Source organism: Diabrotica virgifera, chromosome 2, assembly GCF_917563875.1.
Source record: "Diabrotica virgifera virgifera chromosome 2, PGI_DIABVI_V3a".
NCBI lineage: Eukaryota > Metazoa > Arthropoda > Insecta > Coleoptera > Chrysomelidae > Diabrotica > Diabrotica virgifera.
In genome coordinates, this window is record NC_065444.1 from 134,732,896 (window position 1) to 134,755,868 (window position 22,973).

The window sequence follows — 22,973 nt, forward strand, 5'->3', positions numbered from 1 at the left end:
CTCAAAACCGATGCGCCCTGGACTAAAGTGGTTTCATCATGTGTGGTCTCTCATAGGCGTATACTGCATAAACTCAAATGAAATTCAAAAGTAACTGACAGTTTCAGTTTCGTTACATTTGCGTTTCACCGTATGTGTTGGGCCATCTTTGGTCAATTACCGGTTGCTGGTCAATTACTGGTTAACTCACCCTATATATATCTTTTGAGATAATTTAATAACATTTTAAACGAGTGCTTCTGATGCTTTGCAAAATAAGTCATCCAGTCATCTCAAAGTTTGATACATTATTCAAAATACAGAATTACACTACCCAGTTCCAGTTGCCTCAAATTCGTGGGTAACTGGAATCTACTGACAAAAATAATTATCTTCAAGCTCAGAAAAACATTTTTGGTAACCGCCATTGCAGTCGACTTGATCTTGAAAGATCTGAAATTGTACAAAGGAATGAATAAATAAACACATCCTAAATAAATAGGTATATTTTTATTGAAAATAATTTTACACAATACAGAAAACTAATAAACAATGATATACATAATCTAGTAAAACGCTATGGTTCAATTTTTATGTGGTGATACTAATTCACTTATTATTATATTTATTTCACTTATTTTCATTTTTCACTTCACTTTCGGTGTTGGCTTGTTCGTGTTCGATTGGTATAGCTTGCTCTTCTTGTTGAGATTTTGGTGTAGTTATAGTTAATATTCCATCAGATGAAAAGGACGAATATGATTTTTGTATATCGTGACCTTTTGGAAAAACAAATCTTCTTAGAACGTGTTTTGAAATGAAACCTTTCTTCCCATCATCATAGTTTTCTTCAAATTTTGCTTCTACTTCAAGGGTATTTCCATTAATTGTTTTCACTTTAATATGTTCAGGCTTAAAGCCTTGCATATTAAATTTAATTTGAATCTTATCGTTGTCTTCTATGGTAGCTTCGTTCTCCGTTTCTGGATATTCAACTTGAAATCTTGGTTGATTAACAAAGTATCCAAATGTTGGACGGAACAGCTCTTCTCTCATTTGCTGTTCAATCATCCTCATAGGTCTCGAGAACTCACGTAAAAACATTGGTAACAGCGACATTTTTCACAAAAAAATATTTTTTATAAGTCTGATTTTTGCAAGATACTTTTTCGTATTTGGCGGTTTAACGAGCTTGTTTCGTCTTATATACCTACGATCGTGTGATGACAAATGAGTGATGAGTGAGATCTCGAAACTCTGGAATTTACTAGACAAATGCTTGGCAGTGGCTAAGAGTACACCACATAATTGATACGTTATTTTGTTGGAAAATTCAGGTAATAGGTAAGGAAAATAATACCATAGTTAAATAAAACTTATTAATTATCAAAAAGAGAATAAGACAAGCTTTTCAAGTTAAGTTGGATTTATAGTTTGACGTAGCGTAGACGTAGACGCAACGTAGACGTAAGAAACGGACTGGAGACGGAAGAAAATATTATGTCAATTTATAGATCGACGTAGCGGAATTTTTGCGCATGAGTAGAAAGAGTAAACAATGACTTAATTCTAATTCAACAACATAGCCTATAAATTATACGAACACGAACAGTAAACAAACTTTGTGTTTATTTAGTTATACTTGTACTATTATTTATTATAATATTTATCTGTTTTGTGTGTTACATGGATTAGGAAATAAACGAAAGTATGCTCTTTGGTGCCGCATGCCGTGGGATTTCCAACTATTTTGTTTCATTTCCTGGTCTTTAAATGTTTATTGGATTTACCTATCGTATATGTGTGGATAACCACGAATTAGGCTAATAAACAACTCATATTTATCTGAAATATTGAAATGACTCTATGATATATTTTTATTAAATTAATAACTTAACATCCATTGTATTAACAAATAATTAACAAAATTCGAATATGTTGACAATCAACTTTTTACACAACACAAGGAATGAGGGGGCGGGGCGGGTCCACTTTGAGTGACAGAACAAAATTCTGCCTTATGATTGGCCAGACGGAAGAAACGCACTGTAAAAGATGAAAGTTGGTCATCTCTTATGTTACGTTACGTTTCTCTTACGTTCCGTCAGGCGCTTGCGTTCATCTATAAACACGAGTACACAAAATTCGGTGTTGATCTTTTCCAGTGCGTCTCCGTTGCGTCTACGTCTACGCTACGTCAAACTATAAATCCAACTTTATACACTGGAATCAAAATTGAAACTATTTTTGACGGAATGATATATAATAAATTGTTAAGGGTGAAGATTTTTTACCTATGTAACTATTAGAAATTGATAATTACCAATAACTAAATTGATAAAGATAATAAAATAAATCATCCGTCCTTATAAAATCAAAGGGTATATTAATAAAAAACTTTACAAAAACTAACTTTACGTCTCTTCAGGCCAGTAGCCACTACCATAGTAGAGATGTTCGGAACAAGCTCCATAGCTTCCAGAATATTCTAAAAACTATAGACCAGTAATAAAAATAAAAACTACTACCAAATACATTAGATGGTATTACCAAAGAATACAGCACCGAGCACCCAACAGTTGGGTGCTTTATTCTTTGGTATTACTTATATTTTTTAACATTACATAACGTTTTTTAGTATTTTTACAAATGTTGCCTTAATTTTTTGAAAAAATAAACAAAAGGATAAAGGGGAAAAAACAGATGTTCAATATTAAATTTACACGTTTTCAGGTAAACACTTGGAATATAAAATAAACTATTATAATAGCTATTATTTAAGAGGTTATCCTTGGTTTAATGCATTTGCGATTTTCCATACAAAACGATAAAATAAATGTTTTTTTTTAATAAAAAAATCTGAATAAATTTATCTAGTTATTTGTGGATATCTCTATTATTTAAATAAACGTCTTATAAATGTTTAGTTGAAGGTCTACGGGTCTCAGATTTTCAGCTTATTTCTTGTAACAAGGATCAAAAAAATAACGGTGGGTTTTCACTTTCCATGTTTCCATTCCGACCTTTATTCAACTTACTGTCACTGTCATTTGCCTAACTGTCAAAAGCAGTCAAATATTTTTATTTGTAAAAGGTAAATAAAATTTGATATTGGAAAATATACATAATAAAACAAAATATCTTTACCAAAAAGTTGAACAAGATGCTGTATTTGGAAGATTATTTAGAGAGTAAGTAATATTGTTAATAATATTTTTTTATTCTAACCTAAAAATTGTAGTGATAGAGCATTTACCTCAAGAATTAAGAGATAGATTTACAGACATGAGAGAAATGGATCTAACTATTCACAGTAAGTATAATAAATCGAATAAATAGTAAGTACTAAAGAATAGTAATATGAAAATAAAGAGTACCTTATAGTCCCACATCTTCTTTCAACAATAAACCCTTTCTGTAGGGATTTAAAATAATAGAAAAACAATATTCCCTGTCAACAAACAGATTAGGTAATATTTCAGAAAAAAATAAACGGTAAATTAAGTGTCATCATCAGGATATCTGGACAACAGGGCCTCTCAAGTCGTAACCCGGCGAAATCCCTGTTTTAAAGATGCAATAAATATTGGTACATGGAACGTCAGAAGTATGTATGAACATGGAAAAATGAACAATATTATACAAGAGATGCAAAGGTTAAATATCGATATTTTAGGTATCAGCGATACAAGGTGGTCGAGTTCAGGCAGCTTCGCGACAAACAACGGAATGATATATTTTTCAGGAAATAATGACCCACACCACAGATATGGAGTAGCAATTGTTGTATCAAAAAAAATGGTGCAGTCTGTTATTAACTTTACACCAGTGTGTCTGATAGAGTAATATTCCTTCAACTTCATACAAAAACTGTAAATCTTAATATCATACAGGTCTATGCTCCTACTGCAGAAAAATCAGATGAAGAGGTTGAGGAATTCTATGAACAAATTAACCATGTTCTAAAATGTATAAAGCCAAGAGACGTCACAATTATCCTTGGTGATTTTAATTCCAAAATTGGGGAAGGAAAAAGCGGCAAATATGTAGGAAATTATGGTCTCGTGTTAAGGAACGAGAGAGGAGACCGAATGTTACAGTTCTGCCAAGAAAACGATATGATTATTTCAAACACATTTTTTAAACTCCCCAAAAGAAGGCTTTATACGTGGACATCACATCAACATAACGCACAGAAAATAGTTAAGAATCAAATAGACTTTGTGTTGATAAATGAAAGATACAAAAACGGCATAAAATCGGTTAAGGCGTACCCAGGTGCAGATGTTTCCTCGGACCACAATCCCTTGATAGCGCGTGTAAGCATTAAACTTAAGAAACCTTCACAAAGGGTAAAACCAGATTACATAGATATCAGCCGCTTACAGAACTCAAAAATCAAAGAAGAATTAAAGCAGCAGATAAATGGCAACCTAAGAATGTTGTCTACAAAGGAACCAAACACGCACGTGGAAAACAAGTGGCAAGACTTAAAAGAAGCCCTAATAAAACCTGCTCAGAATATCCTTAGCAGAGGAAATACGACAAAAAGACAAGAATGGATGACAGAGAAAATTTTAAGTCTCATGGAGGAACGAAGACAGTTTAAGGGAAAATGCAAACAAAAATACGAGATACACAAGCAAATTAGAGATGAAATAAGGTCAGCGAAAGAAAACTTTTACAAAAGAAAATGTGAAGAAATTGAAGAACTGCAATTAAAACATGATACGTTTAACCTACATAAAAAGGTAAAAGAATTGGCAGGTATACAAAAAAGGAAGCATCCCAATGTGCTATACAACGCAAATGGACAAATAATAACTGACCTACAAGAAAAGCTTACGACCTGGAAGAATTATATAAAAGAACTCTTTGCCGATGAAAGAGAGGATCATGATATTGGTAACATTCAAGATGAGGAAGGACCAAAAATCTCTAAAGAAGAAATACTATATGCTATAAAAACAATGAAAAATGGCAAATCACCGGGTCCAGATGGACTTCCATCGGAACTTCTTAAGCTTGTGGAAGATGAAACAGTAAATGTTTTGGTTGACCTCTTTAACTGCATTTATAAAACGGGAGAGATACCTAAGGAATGGCTTCTGTCAACTTTTGTGACTATTCCAAAGAAAACAAATGCAAAACTGTGCACCGACCATCGCACAATAAGCTTAATGGGACACACACTAAAAGTATTTCTTAAAGTGATACATACAAGAATTCACAAAAAACTAGACGCTGACATCAGTGATACTCAGTTCGGGTTTCGAAACGGGCTTGGAACAAGGAAAGCACTATTTGCACTTAATATCATGTGCCAAAGATGCCTGGATGTTAACCAGGATATATATATATATATATATATATATATATATATATATATATATATATATATATATATATATATATATATATATATATATATATATATATATATATATATATATATATATATATATATATATATATATATATATGTGCTTTATTGACTACAACAAGGCGTTCGATAAAGTTCGCCACGAACACCTGATGAGACTGTTGGTAGAGAAAAACTTGGATAAAAGGGACCTCAGAATTATTTTCAATATTTACTATAACCAGAAGGCGAATATTAGAGTAGAACGGGAAACAACCAAGGAACTCGAGATCAAAAAAGGCGTAAGGCAGGGATGCATACTTTCACCAACCTTGTTTAACTTATATTCAGAAGATATTATAAACAGAGCCCTTGCTGACCAAGATATAGGAGTTAAAATAAATGGCACTTTAATAAACAATTTGAGATACGCTGATGACACAGTATTAATAGCAGAAACCCCGGAAGATCTCCAAACACTGATAAACAGAATAGTAGAGTGCAGCGTAAAGTTCGGTTTATCACTTAACATCAAAAAAACAAAAATAATGATGGTGTCGAAATCTCCACAAAATTTTTCTGACATAACCGTACATGATCAAAGAATTGAGCGTGTTAGAAAATATAATTACCTGGGAACTGTGATTAATGAAAACAACGACAACTCTGAAGAAATCAAGATCAGAATAGAAAAAGCTAGAGCTACTTTTACCAAAATGAAAACAGTTTTATGCGGAAGAGAGCTAAGTTTAAATCTTAAAATTCGCCTGATGAGATGTTACGTGCTGTCAGTTCTTTTCTATGGAATGGAAGCTTGGACACTGAAAAAGATCGATACAAGGAAAATGGAAGCATTCGAGATGTGGATGTACCGCGGGATACTGAGAATATCGTGGACAGAGAGAGTGACAAACATGGAAGTGTTGCGAAGGATGCAGAAAGAGAAAGAACTTGCGCTTACTATTAAAAAGCGCAAACTGCAATACTTGGGACATATAATGAGGGGACAAAAGTACCAGCTACTACAATTAATTATTCAGGGAAAAATAATAGGTAAAAGATCCATTGGCAGAAGAAAACATTCATGGTTGAAGAATTTAAGAGATTGGTACAAGTGCAGCAGCTGCCAATTATTTAGATCTACGGTATCAAAAATACGCATAGCCTTGATGATAGCCAAACTTCGGAACGAGGACGGCACCTGAAGAAGAAGAAGATCAGGATATAAAAAGAGGAAATCAATAGAAAGAAAATATCAAGATTAGTAAATCAATAACTTCATCATCCAGGATACATCATTTATATTTTAACACCTTCCCTGCGTTTAGAGATATTTATAAACTTATTGGTGAGTTATGAGGCATATATCCCGTATACCTCATTTACCACTGTGCATTTCTACACAGTCGACACAGCCAACCATTAGTCTAGTAATTTGCCTTGTAACGCAGCCAACGTGTTAAAATAACATACATAATATAGAATCAGAGTTTGGTATTTATTTTATTTATTTATTTTATGGGCAAGCCCAATTCTATAAAAATACATTACATTTTTTAATTGAACATAAAGTGTTACATAAATACATAGTGTACAGATAAAAACAATAACATAATATAATATAAAAACAGACATACAGAAACATAAATATAATATAGAAGTAAATATGTAATAGGAAATAATAACATAAAAACAAGTTAACAAATTACAGACGCTTCACTCAAATATTGATCTCATGTAAATTTCTTTTAAAACAATTGATGGAGTTGTCAAACAGCTGTAAATTGTAAAGGGAGTTTGCTAAATTCAAGACTCTGGGTACAAACGAAAAAAGTGAATAATTAAACCTATGGAATGGTACATAAAATGTTCGCACTTGTCTAGTGGTGTGAGGTGGTACAAACAGTGCGATCTTATAAGTAGTTGAGAACAACTGCATATACCATTTAAGATCTTGAATAATAGTAAAAGATCCCTTTGTTTTCTCCGGCTTGCAAGAGAGGAGACCTGCAGTTGATGCTGCCATACAGTGTAATCTTGATAGGTATGAAGCTTAAAAGCATTGTAACGGAAGAAACTATTTTGGACTTGTTCAAGTTTCCTAATGTAGACCAAGTAGTGTGGGGACCACACTGAACAACAATACTCGAGGTGAGACCTGACCAAGGAGAAGTAAAGAACTCTAATACTGGATAAGTTTGTAAAATCAAGAGTTGTTCTTTTTCCAAAACCCAGCATTTTTATAGATGTTTGAATGACATTGATGATGTGAGTATTGAAACAAAGAGAATTTTTCAGTGTAATCCCCAAGTCTGATTTTATTTACAGTGTTGAGCAATTGGCCATCAAAGTAATAGTTTGATAATATTGGTTGGTGAGTACGGTTAAAGTTAATTACATGACATTTGCTGGAATTAAGGTTCATACCGTTAAATGAACACCATACATAGAGGTTAGTCAGTTCTAATTGCAATATGGCAGCATCATAACGATTTTTTATAACTTTAAAGCACTTCAAGTCATCAGCAAATAGCAAGGCGTTACAATCGTGAAAACAGTTGGTAATATCATTAATAAATATATTAAAGAGTAATGGACCCTGTGGTACACCTGACTTAACTGAAAAAGTTTGTAAGTAAAAGTGGTTCACTTGGACCTGTTGAAATCTTTCAGTTAAATAACTCTAACCACTGCAACAAATGTCCACTTATGCCATAGGAGCTAAGCTTTCGAATCAGGAGTTCATGATTTACTCTGTCAAAGGCCTTGGAAAAGTCAGTATAAATTGAATCAACTTGAAGTCTCTCTTCCAAGGCTTCAGACAGAAAATCAACATAGGTCAACAAACTCAGTTCAGCAGACTTACCTGTAGTAAAACCAAATTGCTGAGAGTTCAGGATCCCGGAGCTATCGAAGGTGAGGAAATCAGTAATAATACTATCAAAAACCTTTGGTATAGCACTAAGAGTAGATATAGGGCGGTAATTACTAATATTAGATTTATTACCAGATTTATATATTGGTGTGACATAAGAAAGTTTCCAAAAGTCTGGAAACTGACCTACATCCAAAGATTTATTAAATATATGAAACAAAGATCGCGATATTATAAAACTGAATTCCCTAAGAAAATTAGGTGGTATACCATCAGGCCCAGGACCCTTGTTGACACTTAATGATGAAAGCTTTTCGTAAATTTTGGAAATCTGGATACGATATGATAAAATATTGAGTTTAGACTGAATATGGTCAACATTGCAATTTAAAGTAATATCACTATAAACTGATGAAAAGTTATCTGCAAATAAGTTGGCAATATCATTGCCACATGAAGCTACAGTCATTCAGGGTCATTGAGTCAGGTATACAATTGTTTTCACGCTTGCTACCTACAAATTTCCAAAAATGCCTTGCGTTATTTTATATAGAAAATTCGGTGAAACGTACCTATGTAATTGTGATAACAACATTTAGATAGATTTTTACAATTTGTTCTCAGATGACAAAATGCAGCATAGCTTGCAGGAGTCTTTAAGGTTTTATAAATTTTATGAGCTTTTATTTTTTCATTTAACAATTGCTAAGCTCAGAAGAATACCAACAAGAAAATTTCTTAGTACTAAAATATTTAACTGGAGTGAAATGTTCAATAAGAGAGTAAATAATGTCATAAAACATAGCAATCATGTCGGAAAGATCTCTACCACGAAACAGGTTATCCCGTTCTATATATTCTAGACATTGGTGAATTGCTGGAAAGTTTGCGTTACGGAAATCATAATAATATTCGTTACCAGAAATTGACCTATCAAAAACATTAAGCTGCAATGATGTTAACAGAGGAGGATGATGAGAGTCAGGTGAAACCAGAACATCGTTAGCTTCAGAAATGACAAGCTCTTCTGGGGCCAGGATAAGATCCAGAATAACACCTCTGCTATTAAATATAAAATTACATTGAAATAGATTATGATAAGCACACAGATTTGAAACAACCTCAATGGTATCAACTACAGCTAGCGGTGATGAAGTTTGTGAGGTTGCAGAAGAGCAATAATCTTCAACTCTCCACCTAGCTGAGGGGAGATTATAGTCACCAAGTAAGTGAAATTTCAGGGATGAAAATTATTCACTTAGAAGCATCAGTTGATCAGCATGAACTTGATGGGTGTAGGCTGGAGATTGAGGTGGAATATATAGAGCTCCCAGAATAAGTTTGCCATGAAACCGTACAAACAGCTGTTCAATAGAAGGATCAGATTGGATTCGTAATATTGAATATTTCTTTAAAATAGCTATCAATACTCCACCCCCTCTAAGAGATAAACTAGAGGCAGGTGTATGATCCTGTCTATAGATATTGTAATTGACAAGACCAATTTCAGCATCAGCAATGTCACTGTTGAGCCAAGTTTCTGTTAGAGTGATAATATCATAGGTACAATTAAAAACATTGAGGCTTAATTCAGTAAGTTTTGTTCCGAGACCCCGGACATTTTGGTAATAGACTGTAAACTTGCCCAAGTCAGTAGAGTTTAAAGGTTTTTTTTTTTAATGATTTTAGGTATGTTATTAAAATACTTAATCGTGATATTAACTTCTCCAGCGTTTTGTCTCTCTGAAAGCTCGGACCTAAGACTATCTAACAGCTTTTTTTGGTTAGGGTTTTGATCTAAAATAAAATATATCTTTTTTTTCGCGAATAACTGTTTGTTTTTAATAACATGAAGAGCATCACTTGCTGAAGAAAATATTACTTTAATGGGACGATGAACATTCTTGTTCACATTTCCAAAGCGTAAGATTTTGACTTCATTTGTGTTGATGGAGGCATGGGCCTTTGATAAAATAGATTTTACTTGAGAAGCATCTTCAGAAGTGTTACTTAATTCAGGAAGATTAAAAATGAGGATGTTTTTAGATCTTTTTTCCCGTTCATGAAGCTCGTTTACCACATCATCAACAGAAAATGAATTAGCACCTTTTTCAGCCTTAAGTTTTAACATGTCCTGTTTCAAAGCATTAAGTTCATTTTTAAAATTGTCAATTTTCCTAATAGGTTTGGGTACACTTTTAAAAGATAAACGACAATCAGCACAAAAATACATTAAGGTTCTTTTTTGGATAACAACAGCGCGTAGTTCAGAGGCGCATAAACCAGTACAGTGTTCAGACTGGTGCACAGTAACATGGCAGCTATCACATGCGACAAACTTGTCAAGAAGATCATCATTACAACTGGAACATTTGCTAACCATTTTAAAGTTGAATTGGAAATATTAAGTTAAATTAACATCTGGCATATAATGAGTAAAGGTTCTGCTTGTTTAAATTAAATCCTTATACAAGCCAAACTCATTAACGGCCTATCTTCAAATTACCTTATCATAACTAGTTTTTTGTAGAATTAAATTTTTAGTATTTTATTTTTAGCAGTATATTGCAAATTACACAAATTCCTCAAAAATAGGATAAAAACGGATACAGCCACTGTATAACTCACAAGTTTGTCCACAAAATGATATTACTTTCAAAATAAAAGACTCACTTTAAACTATGAAATTCAAAGAATTTTTAGGAGCAGATGTTTTGTGTCTGTTGTTGACAATTATTAGTGAGTATTAATTGGAGTAAATTCAAATAAGACCAAATACCATATCCGGATAGTATTGAGAGGTTTTTTCCTAGTGATTTACTAAGGGATCACTAACACCAGAATTTTACTGTCATCATTGATGTGGTTGTCTTTTAAACACTTTCACTTCGTTACGAGACAAATAGATCTTGTAATACACTAACGGTTGGCTGTGTAAGACAAATATGTCAAAAACTATCTCATCTTGCGAAAGGTATACTTTTCTCAGTTTTCAAGCTAGTTTATTAATTTTTCTGGGGATATATTCAGTTATAACTTATAACGTATGGTCTTATTGCGGCTTTAAGAATACAACCGGAATAGACACACTACTAACAATTGTCTGCATTATGTCTGTATGGCGTGTTCTTCAATGAAGCACTTAAAAAAATATTTTTCACTTCCTTTAAAAATATTTTTACCTGTAAAACTATTTTTGTGTTATTTTTTAAAAGTTATTTTCAGTTTGCTATATATTTAAAATATTTGTGCAATTTTTTTTTAAATAGTCAATGTTGAAACAAATCATCTTATTTTTTATTATGGCTTCAGCTTTCAGATAGGAAAGTTGTATCTAACTCCTGCTTTTGTAAGGTATATGTCCAATATTATATTAAGTATCCCGAATAAAGTACGTGCCTCCTAGTGGCGGGATACGGGCAACAATACATTGGCTTATAGGGCAGTCCTTATAGTAGGGATCCTGGCCTATACAGAAAAATGCAGGCGGGTGTGGGGTAATACTGCACTTTGGCTGCATTGGTGGTGTATTGGCTAAACGTGCAGGGCAGGGTATGGTGCTGATAGAAAAGGCATTCAGGCATCAAATATCCAAAAATCTTTTCAGACCATAATAATGAAAAGACCTCCAAACGCAATAAAAACTTATACTGAAATGATGGCATCTCCTGAGGTAAAATGTTCCGGAAGTAAAATGAGCCTCCGTTCGGATCTCCGGGTGAGGACTATCTCAGGGGGAACACCATTACAGGTTAGAAAAACCAGGATAGGGTCTTGGAATCTTGGTAGTCTTACAGGTAAGAGTCTGGAGTTAGTGGATGCGCTCAAACGAAGAAGAGTTCAAATTGCTTTTATTCAAGAAACTAGGTGGAAAGGACAAAGTTCGAAAGAACTAGGTGATGGATATAAATTGTGGTATGTAGGGAGTAGTAACACTAGAAATGGAGTTGGTATAATCGCTGATAATGAAATGAAAGATAACGTAGTAGAAGTTGTAAGAACGAGTGATAGAATGATGTCAGTGAAATTTGTTATTGATAAAGGGGTATTGAATGTTGTGTGTGTGTGTGTGTGTATGCTCCTCAAACAGGTCTGGGTGAGAATGAAAGAAGAGCTTTCTATGACCAATTAGGAGACGTACTGAGTGATATTCCAGCAGAGGAGAAAGTTATAATAGGAGGTGATTTCAATGCACATGTGGGCCAAGCCAAGACAGGATATGAAACAATACATGGGCGATTAGGCTTTGGAACTAGAAATGAAGCTGGAGATGACATGCTAGAATTAGCAACAGCATTGGATATGGCGATTGCTAACACATTCTTTAAAAAGAGAGAAACTCAACTTACTACCTACAAAAGTAGACAACATCAATCCCAAATAGACTACTTCATGATAAGGAAAGAAGACGTACGTGAATGCAAGGACTGCAAGGTAATAATTAGTGAGACAGTAAGCCAACAACATAAGCTGCTTGTTCTGGACATCAAAGTAAAAAGCGAAACTAAACAAAATATCGGAGAGGACCACAAAAAATCAAGTGGTGGATGCTAAAAGATGAGAAGGAAGCTCTATTCAGGGAAAGAATAGTAGAAAAAATATGTTGGAACATGAAAGGAAGCCCTAACACAATTTGGAGAAAAATGGCCAATATTATTAGAGAGACGGTTATTGAAATACTTGGGAAAACGTCAGGAAAAAAGTTTGAGGATAAAGAGGTGGTGGTCAGATGAAGTACAAGGAAAAATAAAAGAGAAGGGAAAATTATATAAAAAGTAGCAGGAAGCCAGATCGGACATAGATCTTCAAATCTATATGGTCGCCTAAAAGGAAGCGAAAGTAGCAGTAGCAAAAGCTAAAGCAGAAGCGTATTCAAACCTATACGATCAACTTGATACCAAAGGTTCACTACTGGACATAATATATGACTTGTAACGCAGTTAATGTAAGTTTATAAATATCTCTAAATGCAGTAAAGGTGTTAAAGACAAATCACATGCTATGACTTTTCTGACAGATAATCTTAAGTTAAAGTTGATTTCATGTATGATTTTAGGCATTTGTAAGAGTCTACAACTTAAATCGTAGAATCTAAAAAAACATATGAGCACTATGCCGTCAATTTTCAGTGGCAAGTGGGTTGACAGTGGAAAATCAAATTTCCCACTTATGGATGGGATAAATATATTAAATTTAAATTGACGTCATTAAGACGCAAGGAAGAGTCTAAGAGCTAGTGGACCCTCCGAGGAAGGGTGTTCCTGTAAGGCTAGAAATTTGTAGTGATAATTCATAGCACACCAAGGCTAAAAACCGTGACCTGGTAGCCATTACCCCTGCACGTGTATCTACCAGGTGAATCGAAAAGTACATAGTTTAGAGTGTAAAATAAACTTTCTCCTGGAAAGTTTAAATTTAAGTATGTGTTTGCGTAAGTCATTTAGAAGAAATGTGTACAATGACAGGCGATTCTGAACAGCATAAGACCTTGCCAGGCGAGGGGAAAATTAGGGTTTTTTCCTAAATTTTTTTTGCATCGAACAGAGTTTTTTTAGGTTTTTTGAATCATTTCAAACAGAAAAGATATTTAGTCACTTTTCTCTTAGATTAATAGTTTTTGACTTATAAGAGATTAAAAATTGCGAAATCGGCCATTTTTAACCCTGAATCGGACATTTAACTGAAAATTTCAATGTTTCCAAGGTAGGTAGATATTCGTTAAACATCGATTTATGAAATCCCAAAGAGTTTTTTGCAATACAATATCGAAAACCCCTTTGTTTTTTAATTGCTAATCAAGCGGGCGCAACACTGTAGTATACCTAAGTGAGGACGTTTGAGTTTGCATAAATTCATTATCCCGAGAATGGGCAAATTTGAAGAGAAATCCTCAGACAGGTCGATTTTTATTTTTAAATTAGGACTTTTTGGCATATATATAATACTAGTGATATCATCCACCTGGGCGTGATGACGTAATCGATGATTTTTTAAATGAGAGTAGAGGTTGTGTGATAGCTCATTTGAAAAGGTTATTTAATTCTTTAATCATTAATATAAACATTAACATAATCATTTGTACAGGGTGCACAAAAAAAATATTTTTGTCTCAATTAATTTAATTCGAAAAAAATTTTTTGCATACCCTGTATAAATAATTATGTTAACGTTTATATTACTGAATAGAGAATTAAATAACCTTTCAAATGAGCTATCACATGACCCCTACTCCCATTCAAAAAAATCGTCGATTACGTCATCACGCCCAGATGGATGACGGCACTAGTATTATATATATGCCAAAAAGTCCTAATTTAAAAACGACCTGTTTGAGTATTTCTCTTCAAATTTGCTAATTCTCAAGATAATGAATTTATGCAAACTCAAACGTCCTCACTTATACTACAGTGTCGCGCCCGCTTGATTAGCAATTAAAAAACAAAGGGGTTTTTGATATTGTATTGCAAAAAACTCTTCGGAATTTCATCAATCGATGTTTAAAGAATATCTACCTACCTTGGCAACATTGAAATTTTCAGTTAAATGTCCGATTCAGGGTTAAAAATGGCCTATTTCGCAATGTTTAAATTTTTAATTGCTTATATGTCAAAAACTATTAACCTAAGAGAAAAGTCACTAAAGACCTTTTCTGTTTGGATTGATTCAAAAAGCCTAAAAAACTCTATTCGATGAAAAAAAAAATAATTTTAGGAAAAAACCCTAATCTTTCCCCTCGCCTGGCAAGGTCTTATGCTGTTCAGAATCGCCTGTCATTGTACACATTTCTCCTAAATGACTTACTCAAACACATACTTAAATTTAAACTTTACAGGAGAAAGTTTATTTCTCCCCCAAACTATGCACTTTTCGATTCACCTGGTAGATACACGAGCAGGGCTGATGCGTGCCAGGTCATGGTTTTTAGCCTTGGTGTGCTATGAATTATCACTATACAAATTTCTAGCCTTACAGGAAGGCCGTTACTGGGAGGGTTCACTAGCTCTTAGACTATAAACAAATAAGACTTTATGCCGTGCAACAAAAAAATCAAATGTAGAATAATTTAGAACTTTGTGGAAATATGATATTAAACATGTGTGTTGAGTACTAGAGTTATCTTAAGCAACAGCAATCTTCTCGATTTTAACACATTCTGTGCGGATGGCATACATGTGAGCCACGTGATGCCTTCGCCAATGTTTGGACGGCGCGCATGTATGCCATTGATTATACATATTTTTAATATGTGTTTTTTTGTTTGTCCGTTCTGAGTATAAGTCTTAGGATAAGACATCCGCACGCTATGTGTTAAATAATCCATTTATAAGAGTAGATTAACGTTAAACACAATCCAAACATAGAAAACAATTAGGTAATCCTGTCCTAGACCTAAGATTGCAACAAATAAAAAATATGTAGAGTAGACATACTTTAAACATAAAAACCTACATAATGAACTATTAACACCATAGGGCAAAACAAAGAATTAAATTGTTTTAAGAATAAATAAAAGTTTAAACTATTTTAAATTTAGTGAACAAATCTGTTTTAAAATATTTTTAGATAACATGGACGAACTCGAAAAAAGGGTTAAAAATTTTTTCAGTGATTGTAAAAGGTGCCCTAATGATTTACCTCAGTCAGTTGAAGCAGAATTTCAAGGTATCAGAAAGGAATATTATAAAACTTTGGAAGAGGCAGATGAAAAGGTAAACGTTTATATATAGAATGAATACATTTACTTTTTGAAAAACTGTTTATTAGTACTGATTTATGTTCTATAGGAAACAATTTTTCTAAAATTACAATGGTTTTGGAATCCATGTTATTGATTTAACGGTAGTTTACAAATATATGTCATAAAAATCTTGTCATTAAAAACGACATAGGTTTTGTTTGTTTTTTTGAGAAATTCACTAAAATACTCAGTCAATAAATGAGCAGATGTAGGATTTTAAAATTAATACATTAAGTTAATTTTTTTATTATTATTTTTTTTTTTTTTCCTGGAAGCCGTCTGTTGTGAACCGGTTGTACTGCAGCCACTTGGCTTATTGTACATCTTCCATTGTTTATGAAACCCATTCCAGAATTCTGGAACCCTGTACCAGCTTGTACAGGTCTAGTGGGTGGGTGCCATATAATTTTGGAGTCATTTCGATGTCTCCGAAAAGTGTTTGCCGCCTCCGATCCAATGCCTCACAGTCATGCAAAATATGGTTGACTGTTTCAGGTTCTCTGTTACAGAGTCTGCAGCTCAAGTCTCCATGAAACAGCCCCATTGTATGCAGGTGACCCTTAACTGGCGCATGTCCAGTGAGAAAACCTGTTATGACTCTGAGCTGATTCCTGCTTGTTTTCAGCAGTAACTCAGCTCTACTAGCACATGTCCGTCCGATATACATCTTGCCATGTGTTTGACCGGGTACACTCTCCCAGTGTGAGTTGTGTTGGCTTCGGATCCAGGCTTTTTTTCGTTCGCGGACGGTGCTTTTTGGCACTCCCACGGCCGGCTCTGGACCCAGGTATTTTGTAGCTGATGCTCTCTTGGCAAGTGCATCAGCTCTTTCATTGCCGTATATGCCCCGATGACCTGGAACCCATACCAGTATAACACTGTTATGTTGTGCCAGTCTATCAAGTTCTTGTCGACATTCCCACACCAGCCTAGAGCTCACCTTAGGGCTTATAAGAGCCCCAATGGCTGCTTGGCTATCTGTGCATATGTTAACCCGCTGCAGTTCGAATGCCCTCAGGTTGTTTTCTCTTGCACACTGCAAGATTGCAAAAATCTCTGTCTGAAATACGGAGGTACATTCTCCCAGTGGAATAGAAATGTTGAAATTTCCACCACTATAGAATATTCCTGCGCCCGAACCGTCTGCAGTTTTAGACCCGTCCGTATACCAGGTGCAACCCTGCAGTCTGGGTCGAGAGTTTCCTCTGTCCCATTCGTCTCGTGGGCAAATGTCCACTTGAAAAGGTACTTCAGGCATATATCTTGATGTCATATGGTCAGAAATCATCATCCATTCGGCATCATTAATTTCATTCGTTATTTTACTATGTCCTGATTTAACTGGTACGTTGCTCAGGTTTTCTCGCAGTCTATAATAGCCCATTCTCGCCTCACCTCTTATTGTTATATGTAAAGGAGGGAGATCCAGTAGTGCCTCCATAGCTGCCGTAGGTGTGCCCCTCATAGCCCCCGTGATCCCGAGACAAGCAAGTCTTTGCACCTTGCTTAATTTGATGATGGCACTTTTTTGCTGCACTTTTGGCCACCATACCACTGATGCATATGTAATTGTGGGTTTTACTACCATGTTATAAGTCCAATATACCATGTCTCGTCTCAAACCCCACATTTTTCCATGAGTACGTCTGGCTACCATTAACGTAGATACCGCTCTCTTCGTTATTCTTTCTATCTGCTGATTCCAAGTAAGTCTTGAGTCTAATATTATCCCGAGATACTTTACTTCACTCACCAGATTTAAATGTATACCATTTAGACTTAGAGGACCCAATTCCTCTGAATTCCTTCTTTTAGTAAATTTCATGATTTTGGACTTTAGAGGACTGATGTTAAGCCCTACATTTGAAGTCCATTCTGTAACTACTGTCAGAGCCTGTTGCATTCGATCTCTGACTGTACCATTAAATTTTCCGTGGGCTAAGATGACTAGGTCATCCGCATAGCCCAGGACGTGATGCCTATCGTTGTCGAGTCTAGCTATCAGGCCATCCATGACCAGATTCCACAATAGAGGAGATAAGACTCCCCCCTGTGGGCAGCCTCTGGCTACCTGAGCTGACACTGTATCCCCTAGCAACGTAGCATATATCACACGGCTTCTCAGCATGCAGTCTATCCATCTACAGCTTGTTTCGTCTATTCCTTTTAGACGGATCGCCCTTGTGATCGCTTCGTAAGAGGTGTTGTCAAATGCTCCCTCAATATCGAGAAATGCACCCAACATCACCTCTTGGTTTTCTAGAACGTACTCCACTCTCTGTACAAGATGGTGCAGTGCCGTTTCTGTGGAGACTCCCGCTCGATATGCATATTGTCCCCGATGTATCGGACTTTCAACCAATACACCATCCCTGATATGTCTATCGAGCAGTTTTTCTAAGGTCTTCAGTACGAATGACATCAGACTTAATGGCCGCAGAGACTTGGCCCTTTCCTGTCCGATTTTGCCAGGTTTGGGTATAAAAGCCACCCTTATCAGCCTCCATGCTTTTGGTATGTACCCCAGCCCTAAACTAGCCTGCAGTATCTTACACAATTTTTTGAAAAGAAGGTCGTTTCCCTTCTGTAGAAGTATTGGATAAATCCCGTCCGGACCCGGTGATTTATATGGCTCGAATGAGTTTATTGCCCATTTGATTTTGTCCTGGTTTATAACTTCTTTTGCCACATGCCAGTTTTCCCTAGAACCATAATTCATGATATCCAGTCCGGTTTGCCATGTGTCTAGTGGTATCAGTTTTGTCTCAGACTCAGAAAAGTGCACCCTGAAAAGCTCTTTCAGGGTGTCTTCACCATTCTGAGTGTATTCACCTGACTCTTTTTGGAGCGAGGGAATACTTATCTGAGGGTCCTTTGAGAGAACTTTATGGAGCCTTGCCATTTCTGAAGTCCCTTCTATCTCTTCACAATGCCTTCTCCACGATTCTCTTTTTGCCCTTCTCAGTTCCTTATTGTAGTCAGTCAGAGCTTTGCGATAATCGCCCCACTCGCCTGACCTTTTGGCGAAATTAAATTTTCGTCTAACCTCTGTCCTTTGATTTGCAAGATTATGATTCCACCAGGGAACTTTCCTGTTGGAATTCCTGACTATCTCCGGACAGTTGTCTTCGAACGCTGACGTGACAATCTCTTGAAATTGTTCGGCAGCCATGTCTAGGTCCAATGTATGCCTTATCTTCCCGTTAATCCTGCCTAAGCTATATTCTATGTCTGCTTGATATGCTTCCCAGTTTGTTTTACGAGGATTACGATAAGTTTCCTTGATAAGCTCATTGCCTGTCATTTCAAAACAAATGTGTCGATGGTCTGAAAAGGACGCCTCATCTGACACATGCCAGTTTTTCACAGTTCTAGCCACGTTAGTCGTGGCAACTGTTATATCAATCACCTCCTTCCGTCGTGAAGTCACGAAGGTTGGTTTGTTTCCTACGTTTAATATGTCTAAATTATGTTGCATTATAAACTGTAGTACTGACTCACCTCTTGCATTGGTGTTTGTACTGCCCCAAGTCAGATGGTGCGCATTCGCATCACAGCCAATGATCAATTGCAATCCATTTTTCCTGCAATCTCTCACTAGCTGCTCCAATTCCCTTGATGGTGGTTGTTCGGGATCATCATATGGGAGGTATGCTGATCCTAAAACTATCTGCTTCACCCCTCCTCCATCTATGATCTTCATCTTTACCGTGGTTAAATCCCTGGAACAGTGATTTATCAACGGCAGTGTTTTGATGTTTCGTTTGACTATTATGCAAGTTCGCGGGACATCGGCAGACCGGCTATATATAAGCTCTCCACCAATACCCGATAGACCTCTTATTTTGCCCTTGTAAACCCAGGGTTCTTGTATCAAGGCTACATCAAACCTTCTCATGGCGACAGTAAGTTCTGCCGAAGCTGACTTACTATGCTGGAGATTCGCTTGCAGGATTCTGATTGGAGCCATCAATGCCTCTGATGGTTTTGAAGGATATCTTTTCAAGTCTGTAATACGCCTTGAAATTTGCAGCCTTCAATGTTTTATAGGAGACCTCGTCGATCGTGTATACGAGGATTTGCATGTCCTCTCCGACCTTCCGATTTTTCAACAACCAGTCTTCCGTCTTAAGGTCTTTATTTTGCCTCTCTAAACGGGTTCTGACTGTTGATTCTTCAGCCTCTTTCTCGGGGATGCGGGCGAGGACCATAGGGCGTTTTGGCATGTGGCTGGGATCGACCACATTTAAGTCGACTCCTTCCCACAGGCCCTCCATAGTCCTTACCACCTCAGTAGTCCATTTTTTGGTATGTTCGTTAGCACAGTTTACCCACAGAGTACCTGCGCTAAACGATGTTTTATGGAACTGTAGCAGTTGATTTTGACTTCCAACAGGAGCCTCATCCACTGCTAGCTTTAGTTTGTTGATGATCAGGTCTGCGTGAGCCTGATCTAGTTGAGTATCCGGATGGTGCCTGTGTGCCACCGCTATCCTGAATACTTTTGTGACATTGCTGTATGACCTAGTCTGCTCATGAGAGCTCCTTGGTCTCTTAGCAACCCTTTGTTGCGGGGGGGGGGGGGGTAATGGTATTCTCCCGCAGTCTCTTTTTACCCTCGGGTTTTACCAGTACTCCCGTTTTGTTTTTATGGGGATTTGCTGTGGTCCATGTTCCAGCAGCCATTTTTGCCTTTTTCGTCATCTTTCTTTTTTGAGCTCCAGAAAGGCGTTTTTTGCTACTTTGTGCAGAGTCTGTTCCGCTTGGAACAACTTCTGGCTCAGTATTTGGGACAGATACAGAATCCACGACTGAAGTCGCCTCTGTGTCCGTTCCCGTTTTTGTGTTTGTTTTTTCAATCTCGTTCTCCATATTTGTTCCCACGAGTTGGGACGAATTGCTGTCAGGCACGGCAGTGCGCCCTTACCGTGCTAAGGCTATAATCCCCCAGAGTTCGCCATCTCTCTAGGGCATCGCTTTAGATACACTTTACTCCCTGTACCATGCATCCCGTCGGCACGATGGTGTTACACCTTAGGATTGGGAGGATGGATCATTTGGCGTTACCCAGGGTGCACCACGTGGAGGCGATCCATCGCTACACCCCTTTATTATTATTATTACTTATGTACTATGATAAAATACATGGGAATTGGTAGAAAGAGTGCACTCTTCAGTAAAGCACCCTGCGATATACGACAGATATGCAAAAACATATAAAGCAGGTGGTTTAACTGATTCGTAGACATGCCACATACAATTCACCATGAGAAAAACATGCATTTTCTAGATTTAAACCAAATAATATATTATTCAACGAGCATGTAATGATGGTATTACTCACAATGATGAAGTTTGCGACACGAGCCGTAGGCGAGTGTCGTATTTCATCAGAGTGAGTAATAGTCATTACATGAAAGTAGAATACTATACTTTTTCTACGACCTTTTTTATTTGGATTAGTACAAAAATATAATTATCACCTGATAACATTATTTAAAATCGAAAATTTTATTTTTCATAAGAAAAGATAGGTATTTTATGTAACTATGGAAACACTGTTAGAATTACCCTTCCTGAGTTATGAAACAGTTGTCTGTCATTAGTGTCATGGTATATAATAGCGGTGGCTTTTAAAAATAAGACATATTTTAAGTCAATTACATGAAAATAACGTTTGCTTCCAATAAAAATATATTGTATAATTATTAACAGTAAGTGAAACATAATTCATTGATATAAATTTCATATCCGTAAACCCTTTTACGGAATTAGTACCTTTGTTTATGTTTACCTTTTAATATCGTCAATCTCAAAATGTCAAATTTTGAAATTTAAACGTAAAAATATACCAACCCATTGTTACAGTTAACAATCCTTTAAACATTTTTCGAAGTTAATTGTTGATATAAACTACAATTTTATTAAATAAACAAGTTTAAGTAATTTTATTTTTTGCTAATAATAAGTATATTAAAAGTGCCATGCACCACTTGAACCTAACTTCAACCCCTGAGTAACTTCAGCCCGTGAGGAATGAACTATTACTCACGGGTAAAGTAATGACTGTTATTACTATTCAAAAATAGTGAATAATGAGCATATTATTAAACGGTCGTAGAAAAATAGTTATTTATGTACCAAGTCAGTAAAGTTACTCTTTATCGAACGAGTCTGATATTATGAGCAGAGCGAGCGTAAGCGAGCGAGGCGAATAACAGACGAGTCCGATAAAGAGTCTTTACTGACGTGGTGCATACAAAACTTTATCGCCAACAATTTGATATTGGTTAATACTTACTTACAATTTGAAATTTAAGAATTTTTTTAAATTTTAGACGTAATACAAATTTTATGACAGTGATGACAGATGATTTTTGCATGATGGTCGTTTCGATTTTTAATCGATAGTTATCAATATTAAATAATTACTAAATCGGTCAAGTTTTGATTTATGTTATATGAATATAATTACAAAATACTATAGAATTTCACTTTTTGGCATAAATTTAATTAACAATGTCGTAAATTTTGTACAATATTTTTAATAATTAAAGTACACAAATTGTAAGTTAACTCAAATGAATAATCGATTACTGCTATCGACCACTTACATTCAATCTCGATTAATCGCGGCAGGTAAAGTAAAATTCTTCTTTCAGTACAATAAAGTGTTACTTTACTGCCGCAAATGAGGGCAAATGAGTACAATAATGAATGACTTTAGTGACGGTTGGCGATAAAAAACATTTAATGATTCCATCACTTCAGTTATCACCGAACGCTTTGCGTTACACAGTTTTGAAAAAATAATCACATTATCATACAGCAGTATGAATAATATTCAAATTTGCTTAGTACAATTTTCAATATACAGGGTGGGCCAAAAGAGTCCACCTCGAAATTTGGCAGTAGTTTTACTAGATTTTAAGGAAATCCCGAAACAGGTCGATTTTTATTTTTATATGGCAATTTTTTGGCATATATTTCATACTAGTGACGTCATCCATCTGAACGTG

The 22,973-nt window shown here is 35.6% G+C and overlaps 2 protein-coding genes across 4 annotated transcripts in view; one reads left to right on the plus strand and one right to left on the minus strand.

The window, feature by feature from the left end:
* Positions 1 to 474: 474 nt before the first annotated feature.
* LOC126879638 (alpha-crystallin B chain-like) lies at positions 475 to 1,215 on the minus strand. The gene has a single exon (XM_050642824.1). The coding sequence runs from the start codon at positions 1,096 to 1,098 to the stop codon at positions 610 to 612; it is 489 nt and encodes a 162-aa protein (XP_050498781.1). The 5' UTR covers positions 1,099 to 1,215; the 3' UTR covers positions 475 to 609.
* A 1,289-nt stretch (positions 1,216 to 2,504) lies between these two features.
* LOC126879637 (inhibitor of growth protein 3) overlaps positions 2,505 to 22,973 on the plus strand; it is an 81,525-nt gene continuing 61,056 nt past the window's right edge. The window contains exons 1-3 of one of the 3 annotated variants that reach the window (XM_050642822.1): positions 2,505 to 2,712; positions 3,221 to 3,292; positions 15,780 to 15,925. In XM_050642822.1, coding sequence (XP_050498779.1) covers positions 3,265 to 3,292; positions 15,780 to 15,925 — 174 coding nt within the window. In that variant the 5' untranslated portion in view covers positions 2,505 to 2,712; positions 3,221 to 3,264. Of the gene's footprint in view, positions 2,713 to 2,906; positions 3,171 to 3,220; positions 3,293 to 15,779; positions 15,926 to 22,973 lie in introns of those variants that run through there. The other 2 variants (XM_050642821.1, XM_050642823.1) reach the window with 2 other exon arrangements.